This window comes from Mycetomoellerius zeteki, unplaced genomic scaffold (assembly GCF_001594055.1).
Source record: "Mycetomoellerius zeteki isolate Tzet28-1 unplaced genomic scaffold, Tzet1.0 scaffold159, whole genome shotgun sequence".
Taxonomy (NCBI): domain Eukaryota; kingdom Metazoa; phylum Arthropoda; class Insecta; order Hymenoptera; family Formicidae; genus Mycetomoellerius; species Mycetomoellerius zeteki.
Window position 1 is genome coordinate 572,187 of NW_017256542.1, and position 11,616 is coordinate 583,802.

The following is an 11,616-nucleotide window of genomic DNA, read 5'->3' on the forward strand; positions in this document are numbered from 1 at the left end:
TGTATATATATATATTCTGACATGCATTTTGCACGTTAATTGATGCGCGCGCGCATGTGTATGTTTGTGTGTTGTGTGTACATGCATATAGCTACAAAAGGTATCGCTTATCTAATCGTAATCACATATTTCATATATTGATTGCGCGAATTGTTTATATGTGGCCTTTTCACTATATTACATTTATATAGCATTATATAATATGAAAATATCAAAAGTGGTTTATGCAAAAACTTCAGACTGAACTGGATACTTAATTTCACAGCCTAATTAATATCATTAGTCGAGCAGTTAATTAAGGAGCATAATACAGCAATTATATATAAAGATCGCTCTAGTGGGTGATCAGTCTATGGAACAGTGATTCTCTGTAATGCACATTGGTTTGTAAAGTATTCTTAAAGTAATAAAGCTTGTTATCTAGAAGTGATGAATGAGAATAACAGCAGTCAAATTTGCGTTATATGTGAATATAAAAATTGATATATATATACATATGTATATCCAATGTTATGAATTGATAGTATAAATTGATTGATTGAATAATTCTATAACATAGTAAAAATTGATAACAAAACTATTGAAGGGCCAATATAATTATACCATATTCTTCTAAAAAAATATGTAACATTATTTCTTAAATGTATTTCATGAAATCGCGAGCACTTCGATTATCTATTTTTAAAAAGTGCACACATTTATGGGAGACAATTTAGGACAATTAAGATTTTTTAGCCTATTAATTTTATGAGCTCCCCTTACTTCCTTCATTTTTTGTTTAATTTTGTCAATCTATAACATATATGGAGAGAACTCATTGAACGAATAATAATTATGTTCTATGATTGAATCATAGAATCTTGTTAGCTCGATTCATTTTACTTGTCATTCAGAAATCTATCTTTAAATAGATTTTAATGATAGAAAGTATTTTATTTTTTAATAAAATTTATTCTCTTGGAAAATTTTTGCAAATGAAATTCATTACATTCCTCGCGCGTTATGTCTAAAAAGATTGCAGTTTAGTGTAGATTTGCAGAGAGATCAATGCAGGAACGCAGAAAAATATATGCTCTAATTATCGCGAGAACTTCACGCATTTATTGAGGATAACACTATAAACAGTAGCTGCCAGTTATAATTGGCATGTATTAAAGAGAAATTAAGTCTTTTATTTAAAATATATACATATTTCTTTGTAAAAAGTAAAAAATGCACGAAAGGAATGTTATCTATTGAGTTCAATTTTACATAATATGTAGTGATGACAAGCCATAATTGTAATCTTCGTATATATTCTGTTATACTATACTTTTAAGTGAAATATATCGTTAAATATATTTTTATTCGTATCATTTATGCGCACGTTATTTTAAATGTTAAAGCTACGTTATATAACTATGTTAAAAGCTATATATTATATTTACAAATTATATTTTTCGTTATTAATTACATTCATTATGTAATTTACGAATTTATAAACAAATTTTACCAAAATCAGTCCACTTGTAAATCTTTTTTTTTAACAATAAGCGAAAATGTTCTTTCTATATCTATTAATTATATCTATTAAAGGAAATGGTAGTGTTAAGCCTATTTAAAATGTTATTCATTTCTGGTCATCACATAAAAAGAGATAGATGTGTGCGTGGATCTGTGGGCGGAAGAAGGGGAGCTCATATAAAGCAACTCTTCTAGGAAGAAACGCAATGCTTTAGAAGCTAATGTTACGCGAGAACGTTGTACCATCTAGTCTCTCAGTTGTTCTATTTATTTGTTATAAAAACAGTTCGCATCCTGCTTTGATACATTGCTGTAAAGTCACTTGCTTAATATTGTTCTAAAATGTGTGACGACGACGTAGCCGCGTTGGTAATTGACAATGGATCTGGAATGTGTAAAGCCGGATTTGCCGGGGATGACGCTCCTCGAGCTGTATTTCCTTCTATTGTTGGAAGACCTCGATATCAGGTACAAAAAAATATAGTTTATCTGATAGATGAATTATCTGAATTAAATCTATATAATTAAATACATATTCTAATCATGAGTATTTTTAGGGAATTATGGTCGGCATGGGACAAAAGGACAGTTACGTAGGTGACGAGGCGCAGAGTAAACGGGGAGTTCTCACTGTTAAATATCCTATAGAGCACGGTGTTGTCACTAATTGGGATGACATGGAGAAGATCTGGCATCATACATTCTATAATGAATTAAGAGTCGCACCAGAGGAGCATCCCGTTTTGTTGACGGAGGCTCCTCTAAACCCCAAGGCCAACCGCGAGAAAATGACGCAGATCATGTTTGAGACCTTCAACACTCCAGCTATGTACGTTGCCATTCAAGCTGTTCTATCTTTATATGCGTCAGGACGTACGACTGGAATAGTGCTAGACAGCGGTGATGGAGTGTCTCATACAGTACCGATTTACGAAGGTATATCCCTCTTTACTCGCTTCGATTTCTCATGGTATAGTCATTAATGCCGTGCGATTTAAAGAGAATCAATGTCAATTGTTGTGTGACGTTTAATGTTGCAATAATTTTTTTCTTTTTCTTCAGGATACGCTTTACCTCATGCAATTTTACGCTTGGATCTAGCCGGCCGCGACTTAACAGATTACCTGATGAAAATTCTGACCGAAAGAGGCTACACCTTTACAACTACCGCTGAGCGTGAAATCGTGCGTGACATCAAGGAGAAGCTGTGTTACGTTGCCTTAGACTTTCATTGTGATATAGAGACTGCAAACGACCTAGAAAAGAGCTACGAATTACCGGATGGCCAGGTAATGCGTTATTTAACTCGTTTTACGAATGCAACGTTTTCATGTAATCAACACAAACGAAGATTTTTCAATAGTGATTAGATCTTTTATTAAGAAATTATGCTTTAAAAAAATCTAACATTTTTTGAGAGCCAAAAATTTTTTAATTAGACTACTAACTTTATTATAAAGCTAGTTTTAATTTACGATGATTTAAAAGTGACGTCTGAATTATAGATACAAAGAAATACAGATAGTTGTAGTCTGAATGTAATGAACACTACGATAATGGGAGTGTACGCTCATTAGCATTAATCGCGCGCATTTGCGTCGAGTGAGTGTTAACTCGTCATGGCTAGCCGCGCGGTCAGTGGACGAAGAAATAACGGATAACGGTTTGATTCCAGGTCATAACAATCGGTAGCGAGCGCTTCCGTTGCCCGGAAGCAATGTTTCGGCCAAGTGTTCTGGGCATGGAATCTTGCGGCATACACGAGACGACGTATAATTCGATCATGAAGTGTGACGTCGACATCCGCAAGGATTTGTACGCCAATTTGGTGCTTTCGGGCGGCACTACCATGTATCCGGGCATCGCCGATCGGATGCAGATAGAGATAGCGAAGCTCGCGCCACCCACCATGAAGATCAAAGTAATTGCGCCGCCTGAAAGGAAATATTCGGTGTGGATCGGCGGCTCGATCCTCGCTAGTCTCAGTACGTTTCAGCAGATGTGGATTTCTAGGCAGGAGTACGACGAGCTAGGACCATTTATCGTGCACAGAAAGTGCTTTTGAGATGCCATCATCCAGAACGCTTTTCAACCGATCCTTAGTGGACCTTAATATGCAGGATAACTGAAATATTTATTTTTTTTCCTCTGAATAATTTATTATTTCCTAAATAATTTTCTTTTTACATATCATCCACTCTTCACTCTTCTTGAAAAATAATTTTTATTTATCGATAATTTTCTTACCTGTTGATAAAGATATCTAGAGCATAAACTCACAGTAAGTGAAGTCTACATCTCGTCATCGTCGATTCTCGTTTCACTGCATCCGCATGCGCAAGCTTTAAAGATGAATTAAAATTTGAATTAGGGAATTTGTGCACATCGAACAGAGCCATTAATTCAATGTCCTTTTTTATTTCTAAAATGTACTCGATGTTATATTACATAATAGGACGTTTAAGGCGAATGTGACATTGGAGAACCTAGTTCTCCCTACGTCCTTTTTAGAAACTTTCATACAACTTTTGACACACAGTACATCTGCCGACGTAACAAAATTCTCTCTGTTGATGCATATACATTAGAAAATAATAATTTATATATTCTTTTTCTCACAAAGCGTATATATTTATGTGTCGTATATATTTATAGATGTACTAAGAACTCAATTAGTAATTCCACAGCTAAAAAAGTTGTCATTTACAAGATATTGATAATTACATTCGTAGTATCGTAGCATCAAATGCTGTTTTGTTCATGAAATTCTATTAGTTTTCATGGACGGTTAATATATTATTTTACAGAATAGGGTGTCCCATTTGAAAGGATCCACTCAAATATCTCAGAAACACGTTAAATCGAAAAATGTTTCAGACAAATTTTTTTAGTTCAAGAGGAACATAAGATTGACCTTGCCCTGACCTCGATAACGCCACCCAAGGTTAAATCAATATTATAAATCCTCAAAGTAAAAAAACTTTATGCTTTATTTAAAATATTTTTCGATTTAACGCAGTGTTTCTGAGATATTTAAGTGGATCCTTTTAAATGGGACACCCTATATATACACACCTTAAAAATAGAACGTAAAAAACCTATCTCTAAGGAAAAATATATACAATTTTCATTTTTATTCATTCAAGACAAATTATTATGGATCAGATACCATGTATAAAAAATTATCTGATATTCAGCAGACTGAACATGCGAAAATAATGTGTTGGCATCTGCTCAAATTATTATTTACGTCCATCCGTTCATTCGTAAGACTACAGTTTCTTCACAAATAAAATCGAAATTATCACAAATCATCTCGGATCGAATGTAATATACATATATGTACATACAGGGTGTTCCATAAAGACTGGAACAACGATTAAGGAGAGATTCCTGAGATCATTTTGAGATGAAAATCCTAATATCAAAATGTTGAGAGGGAAAATATTTTTTTTTAACATAAAATAAATATCAATAATTAGAAATACTTACAAGAGCCAATAATTAGCTTTCATTTTTAGCATTTTGCGTCGTTATTCGAACGTGCAAATTTTAGGTATAATTCGCTAACTTTAAATGCTTATAGTTCAAAAACTATTATAATCTCGACATTTTGGTATTAGAATTTTCGTCTTAAAATAATCTTAGGAATCTCCCTTTAAGCGCGCGTTGTTCCAGTCTTTACATCAGTCCAGGACACTCTGTGTATACATGTATTACGACAGAACCATAAAATAACTGTGTCAACAAATGTATCAGTATTTGAAGATACCACGAATGAAAAATTTACATATAATTTTATTTACTAAATATATAATGCGCGCACCATGTCAGTATAGTTAAATTTAATCGAACTAATTGTACTAAAATCGTGTTACTCAAAGAACCTTGTACCTCAGATCATTAAAATTGGACTATTACTCGCGATATCAATGACTTTACAATCGTTTACGATGTCTGAAGTTCTTCTCCGCCTACTTCTCGGATTTTAACGTTCAGCGTTCAACATGCTTGGGAGCAAAAATAACAGATGATATAACAATATCGATGTCGCTTATGTTGCTTTATATCAATCTTATTAGTAATCCAATAGTTGTACAGCATACAGATTGTATCAAAAGACGATCCAGTTTCTTTTAGTTACAAATTTTTTTGACGTTAATATTTCCTTCATGAAAAGTCCATGAAAATTATTTCATTAGGCCATCAAATTTTCATGAAGGAAATGTTAATTTTGTAAAAAAATTTGTTTAGGAGGAAGCGCGTATTTTCTGAAACATTCTATACATTTGTACTGTCAATTTTGGAGTTATTCAAACGCAATTCGGCAGCAATGCTTAATTTTTCAAGAATATGTATCATTACAATGTTTTATTAAGAAATGCAGAATTTATAAAATATCAAAAGAAGCTACACAAAATTTAAAAATTCATTGTATTTTCTTCCGCTTTGTGTAACATTGTATCTTACAATGTATTTTTATCAGGTGTATAGTATTAACATACATGGTAGTTAATGATTTTTTAATAATTAATAACAAAGAACGTTTAATTACAAAAATAATATAAAGTATTCCATATAATTGGAATAGTAAAAAAGTTTTGCAAATATCAATATCGTCACTGAAAATGAAACTGAAATCTAGTCTGGAGTTGAAAAATGTTCAATATGCCGGATGGATATTTCGTTACGTTATGTGATATCTATTCATGGTTATATAAATAAAATGACCAACACCGAGTACAAAATATAGAATAGATGTATCAAACAAATATTGACGATGAATTTACTTAAATAAAAAAATGTAGAAAAAATAGATAAACTATATTATATCGCATGTGTTTAAAAAGTCAGTAAAAATATCTTTGGTGCCCCTATTTTGCAACGAAAAACGCTGTTTCAATTATGGCGTGAGAGGGAGCAGTAGTATTTTTAAGAGTTTAAAACTGACGGTACCGATAAAATCAGTTCTGTCCAATTTTATAAAAATTTATATCTCTTAAATTTTTCTTCTACCTGTAGATTTTCTTCTACTTGTTGAACGTTTAGGACGTCGACACTTTATTCGTGTTATATTCGACCAGGGTAAAGAGAATTCGCTGAAAGATAAAAATTATGCTAATTAGTACTTGATGCAATAATATGTAAAATTTGTGTACATTTAAAAAGTAGACTTTTTTTTTACCACGGAGTAAAACTAGGAATAGGTGCGCCAAATGCAGTTACTGGCAAATGAAGATCTACTTGAAGACTTTGAATTTGTTCTATATCAGGCCACAGGGAAGTTATGGTTTCCTCTTCCATGGATGATGGACAAGGACCAGTATGATTTGTATTATAACACGTAGCTTGATGATTTTGACGTTCTTGTCGTTGCTTCAACTTTTCTATATGCCTTTGTTCCCTAATAATACGATAGAATATGTAAGTCATACTATATTGTTTTTAAAGAGAAGATTGTGAACAAATTTTACGAACCTTATCCTTTGTACATCCCATCGCTTTCGCCTCCTTTCATCGTTCTCTAATTTCAAATGTCTCTTATTAAAAATTTCATCGTCCAAATTCTCGGTTCCCTCCATTGTATAACAACTCGTGTACACCTTTATTCTCCAATTTGGAACTTCTAACGAATTACTCGTTTCTACTGGGCTAAACTGTTTCATGTTTAACGTATAAGTTGGATCTCCTACAGCTGTATAATAATGTTCCTCTGTCGTGAGAAAGGATTCCTTTTTCACAAGAGATTTTGACTTCCTGTCGCTCTTTCTACTGGTTTCGTGCAACGTCTGACCTAATATCTTTTCTTGCACTCCGTCGTTACTGATAGTAGATGAACAAGAGAGACCCCTTTTCTTTTTACTACCTATAGACAAGGGAGTTGGATCAGATCGTCTCTTCTTTTTCTCTTCCCATTCAAACCTCGCCTCGTTATTAGGCTCTTGTTTGACTTCCAATTTAATTTGATTATCGTGTGGTTCTTGTTTAACAGTGGTGATACCGCCACTAGTGTTTAGACGTATTTTAAAGGTCTCGTGCAAGATGTTGCTACTGTTGCTACTCTCGCACTGAACGTTTCTATGCAGTTCGCTGGTCGAAGGTATATTCACTGAATTGACACTGGTGGGCGAGCAGGCGCCTAAATGATCCGAACCGGTAGAATTCTCGCTACATTCAGATCTCAGTTTCTGAAGGTTTACACGCCTTTCCATACGTTCCAAACGCAGTTTCAGCTGCAACAGACAAGTCAAAACATCATTTCATCATTGGCACAATACCTAAACGCGTCAATCGTATATGTATACAGAGATTTATTTACACTTCTCGTGCACACCCTTCTGTACACTGGCTTTCTCTCCTCGCAAATCATCTTAATTCACTTCGGGAATCAATCTGGATGTCGTTACCCTCGCGTTCGCGGCAAGGGAGGTTAATTTGATAGACTGGCGCCCTGTCATTCGCGCCGTTGACGGAACGACGAGACACGTATCGCTATTGGACACAGCTCGAGAAACGGGATCGTTCTGCACCGATTACACGATGAAGATTTTACTTACTTTGTTTCACGACGCGATCGCGATTACCCCTTCGATTCAACTGTCATTTTCAAATCGCGAAAAACACCGAGAACATCGTCACTCCCACGGAGAAAATCTCGCTCGTCTCTCACGCTCGTTCTACGCTTACATTCTCACATGCATTCTCTCTCTTCCTCCCTCTTCCGTTCTCGCGCGCGGTCTCAATGCGGAAGTAGCGCCACCACGTGTTGACATCGCGCAAGTTGACCTTCACGGTCAACCTGTTCCCCGCGTGGTACATTTAGGTTAGGCAGGCTATGCGAGAGGGGAAAGGCGGGAATTGACACTCGCGGCCGCATGTGCGCGCAGCGCGTTTTTACAAAATGGTGCCAAACTCGTCGCCGGCGCGGCGTTCGGTAATCAGAAAAAGAGCGGAACTGGCGAACTGTGGCGAACGGGAAGACGCACGACGTATACTCAGGTTAGGGTGAGACGCTCGAACCTTTTTCTTACTTCTCGACAATGACAGCGAGGAGAGAGCGAGCGAAAGAGGACCAAACCGCTCGAAGCTGCTGTTGACATCTACGATTTTTCTCTCTGGCGTGAGATTGCGACTTGGAGCAAATACAAATTTCAACGCATATTTCTATTTCGGAGGCAGCTGCGAAACATATGTGTCGTATACTTTGAGCAAGTAGCTATTTCGCGAATCGGAATTTCACTTTGCTATAAAACGGAATATCACTTTGCTCCAAATTTCACGCGATTCTCGCGAATGCGTTTTTCGTCGGAATTCCTTCGGCTTCACCTCGGAATCGCTGTCTCGGCGTTTTGGAGTCCTTTTCGAGTACACGTGACGCAATTGTCGCGGACGCTTACGCAAAAATCAGACGGTCGGTGAACGGGATTGGAGGACGAATTGGGATTTGAATTGAAAACTCGATCGATGACTCATCGCCACTCACTTCACCTCATTCCGCATCTTTCGACTTGAGGTTAAAGCAATCGCAGCATTCTCACGGAGATCGAAAGATTCCTCGCGATCTACGATATTTACGATAATATAAACATCGAACGGTATCATATAAGATAGGTGCATTCAAAAGCATTCATTAGCAATCGGTTCGATTCTGCGATCGTAAAAAGACTTGGGAGAATCAGAGGTAGATTTAAACATTTTTCTGTTTACCTAATGTAACGTCGTCACACAATTAAATTAAATTACCGATAAAAGGCACATGTTTACGTAAAAGAATCGCATACAGAGTACAGCTCCATTTGAAAGATCAAATCAAGAAAATCCCTTTCTACGTACAGACCGGAGAATTTTCAATTTCTCGATCTAAATCGACAACAAAGAGAGAATTCTTATTTTCTCCGACAGCTTGCGAAAGGAGAGACTTTTCGCGTACCGTCTCGTTTTCCTGACGTAGCGCGGCGAGGAGTTTGTCCTTGGTGACGATCTGCTCGGACTGCTGCTGGATGAGGTCGAGGTGGAGCAATAGCAGCTCCTTGAGGTGTTTGACCTCGGTGAGATCATTGTGACGAGGCTCATTGCCGCGCAGCGGACTGACGCCGAGAGCGGCAGCCGGCGCAGCACCGTCGGTCATGCTGGCATACATATGATCGAAGTCACATGGAAAACTGTGGATACCGGCGGCAGTGGTGTTGCCGCTGGTGCTCTTGCCGTCGCCGTCCATCTCTTGGAACTCCTGATTGCGCGCGCTAGTGCATCCACCGCCGCCGGCGTTGTTATTGTTACTATTGGCACCGCTCCCGACACTGCTCATCGTCATCATCGTGGCGGAAGGATTGCCACCGGCGTTTGTTGTAGTCGCTGTCATCATAGCCGACGATACCGAGGACGACGACGACAACGATGATGACGACGATGAAGACGACGACGATGACATTGCGATGGTATTGCGGATGGCGTTCGCTACCGCCGGTGGGGACGACGTTGTCGTCGTCGTAGCGTTCGACAGGTGCTCGTTCATCGCCGCGACCATCTTGCCGCGATCGTGATAGCGGCGACGGTCCTCGTCTTCTTCGTCGTCTTCTTCTTCTTCTTCGTCTTCGTCGTCGTCGTCGTCGTTATCCTCGTCGTCGTCCTCGTCCTCGTCGTCGTCGGATTCGTCGTCGTGTTCGTCGTCGTCGTCGTTATCCTCGTCGTCGTCGTCGTTGTGAAACGACGGCGCGACGTCAACAATGACGACGGCAGTGGAGTTTGTAGGATTGTTGCTGTTTCTGTTCCTACTTCTGCCGATCGTTCTCGCGTCGACGCTACCGGCGTCCAGCAGCAACGGCGTCGTCGTTGTCGTCGTCGTTGTCCTGGTTCCAGCGCTGTTCAATGTAATCTCGTGGCAGTTGATCGACGTTGCGGCGACGTCGTCGTCGTCGTCGTCAGCGACGTCGTCCCCGCCACCGTTGGCCAAGCACGTCGTAGCTCCTGTCACTGAGGATAATAACGCGTCGACAGCGTAGGTGCAACAACGACGGTCGCCGCCGCAGGTACGCGGTACTGTTGTCTCGCGGCAGAAATTCACTGGCGTCGTGTCGCGGAAGGCGTCGGACAACGTCACGTCGCGGGGACCGTCCGCGGCGCCACCGATGACGCCGCCGGTAACAACGAGTACGCCGCCGTTACCAATGATATCAGTATTATTATTATTCTTACTATTATTACCACTACCAGTACTACCGGCACCGACGCCACTGACGGCACCACTGTAAGAATCAAAGACACTTCCACCACTCACGCAACTGCCCTTTCCTCCTTTCGCCCCGCAGCCGGCGTTGCCACTGACAGCGCCGGTGGCGGCACCAGCAGCGTTGACGCTGTTCCTCTCACCGTTCACGAGTCGCTCCGACAGCGAGCTGAGGCTGAGCGAGCTGACGTTTGACTGGTTTGACATTTTGTTGACGCGAGCGCAGTTGCCGCAGTTTTGCCGCCGACGCCGCGGCGACTACCGCGACCATCTGCACCCGCTACGAGCATGCCCCGCACTCGCCCCATGCACATTAAAGCGTCTCTGACGTCTGAGCGTCCTGCGGCAACAACAAACGCGAATACCGTCGCCGTCGTTCGGCCACCTTTCGAGCGGACGCGACGCAACGCGACGCGATGCCAACAGACACGGAGTCTTGACTGTTAACTCTCTCCACCTCTCGCCCTGTCGCTCGAGGAGGAATTCTTATGACGTTAGACGGACTACCGCGAGTGCCAGCAACCAGCAAGCACAAGCATGAGGTGTGCGAGCGCGGCGCCTCCGCTTCGTGTTTACTCCGAGTACTCGCCTACTCGGACGGGACGAAACGGAACGATACGCGCGCTTCGTAGCGTTTTCGCCCTCACTACGCTCGTTGTCAATCATGTCCGGTTGGTATTGGAGATCGTTATTTACCTTTACCACCGACGAGATATTATTAAAAACCGTCAACCCTGGGCAAATTTTCGCCGGTATAAAAAGGGCCCCAAGGGCCCGGAGGTAATCGAAGAACGCTGACATTATCGACAATTGATATAAATTTGCTATTATTAACATAAATATTTGACTAATACATTATTAAATTCATGATATTTTATTACATAAAT

The 11,616-nt window shown here is 39.6% G+C and overlaps 2 protein-coding genes across 2 annotated transcripts; one reads left to right on the forward strand and one right to left on the reverse strand.

Annotated features, from left to right (window-relative positions):
- The first annotated feature begins 1,580 nt into the window (after positions 1-1,580).
- On the forward strand, positions 1,581-3,625 carry LOC108721075 (actin, clone 403). Its single transcript, XM_018445401.1, has 4 exons — positions 1,581-1,971; positions 2,061-2,439; positions 2,566-2,792; positions 3,179-3,625. Exons 1-4 carry the CDS (start codon positions 1,846-1,848, stop codon positions 3,566-3,568), a joined length of 1,122 nt encoding a protein of 373 aa, XP_018300903.1. The 5' UTR covers positions 1,581-1,845; the 3' UTR covers positions 3,569-3,625.
- Positions 3,626-6,323: 2,698 nt separating this feature from the next.
- Positions 6,324-10,940, reverse strand: LOC108721062 (serine-rich adhesin for platelets). The gene is made up of 4 exons (XM_018445386.1): positions 9,434-10,940; positions 6,982-7,736; positions 6,689-6,907; positions 6,324-6,602 (listed from the first exon to the last, which is right to left on the reverse strand). The coding sequence occupies exons 1-4, from the start codon at positions 10,934-10,936 to the stop codon at positions 6,503-6,505; spliced, it is 2,577 nt and encodes an 858-aa protein (XP_018300888.1). The 5' UTR covers positions 10,937-10,940; the 3' UTR covers positions 6,324-6,502.
- Positions 10,941-11,616: the final 676 nt, after the last annotated feature.

Bases quoted from the DNA above. Each gene is read 5' to 3' on its own strand.
- LOC108721075 (XM_018445401.1), top strand. From the start codon at position 1,846: ATGTGTGACGACGACGTAGCCGCGTTGGTAATTGACAATGGATCTGGA. The intron at 1,972-2,060 runs GTACAAAAAAAT...GAGTATTTTTAG, and splicing joins TTGGAAGACCTCGATATCAG to GGAATTATGGTCGGCATGGG. The intron at 2,440-2,565 runs GTATATCCCTCT...CTTTTTCTTCAG, and splicing joins TACAGTACCGATTTACGAAG to GATACGCTTTACCTCATGCA.
- LOC108721062 (XM_018445386.1), bottom strand. From the start codon at position 10,936: ATGTCAAACCAGTCAAACGTCAGCTCGCTCAGCCTCAGCTCGCTGTCG. The intron at 7,737-9,433 runs GTACGCGAAAAG...TGTCTGTTGCAG, and splicing joins TACGTCAGGAAAACGAGACG to CTGAAACTGCGTTTGGAACG. The intron at 6,908-6,981 runs GTTCGTAAAATT...TCGTATTATTAG, and splicing joins TGGGATGTACAAAGGATAAG to GGAACAAAGGCATATAGAAA.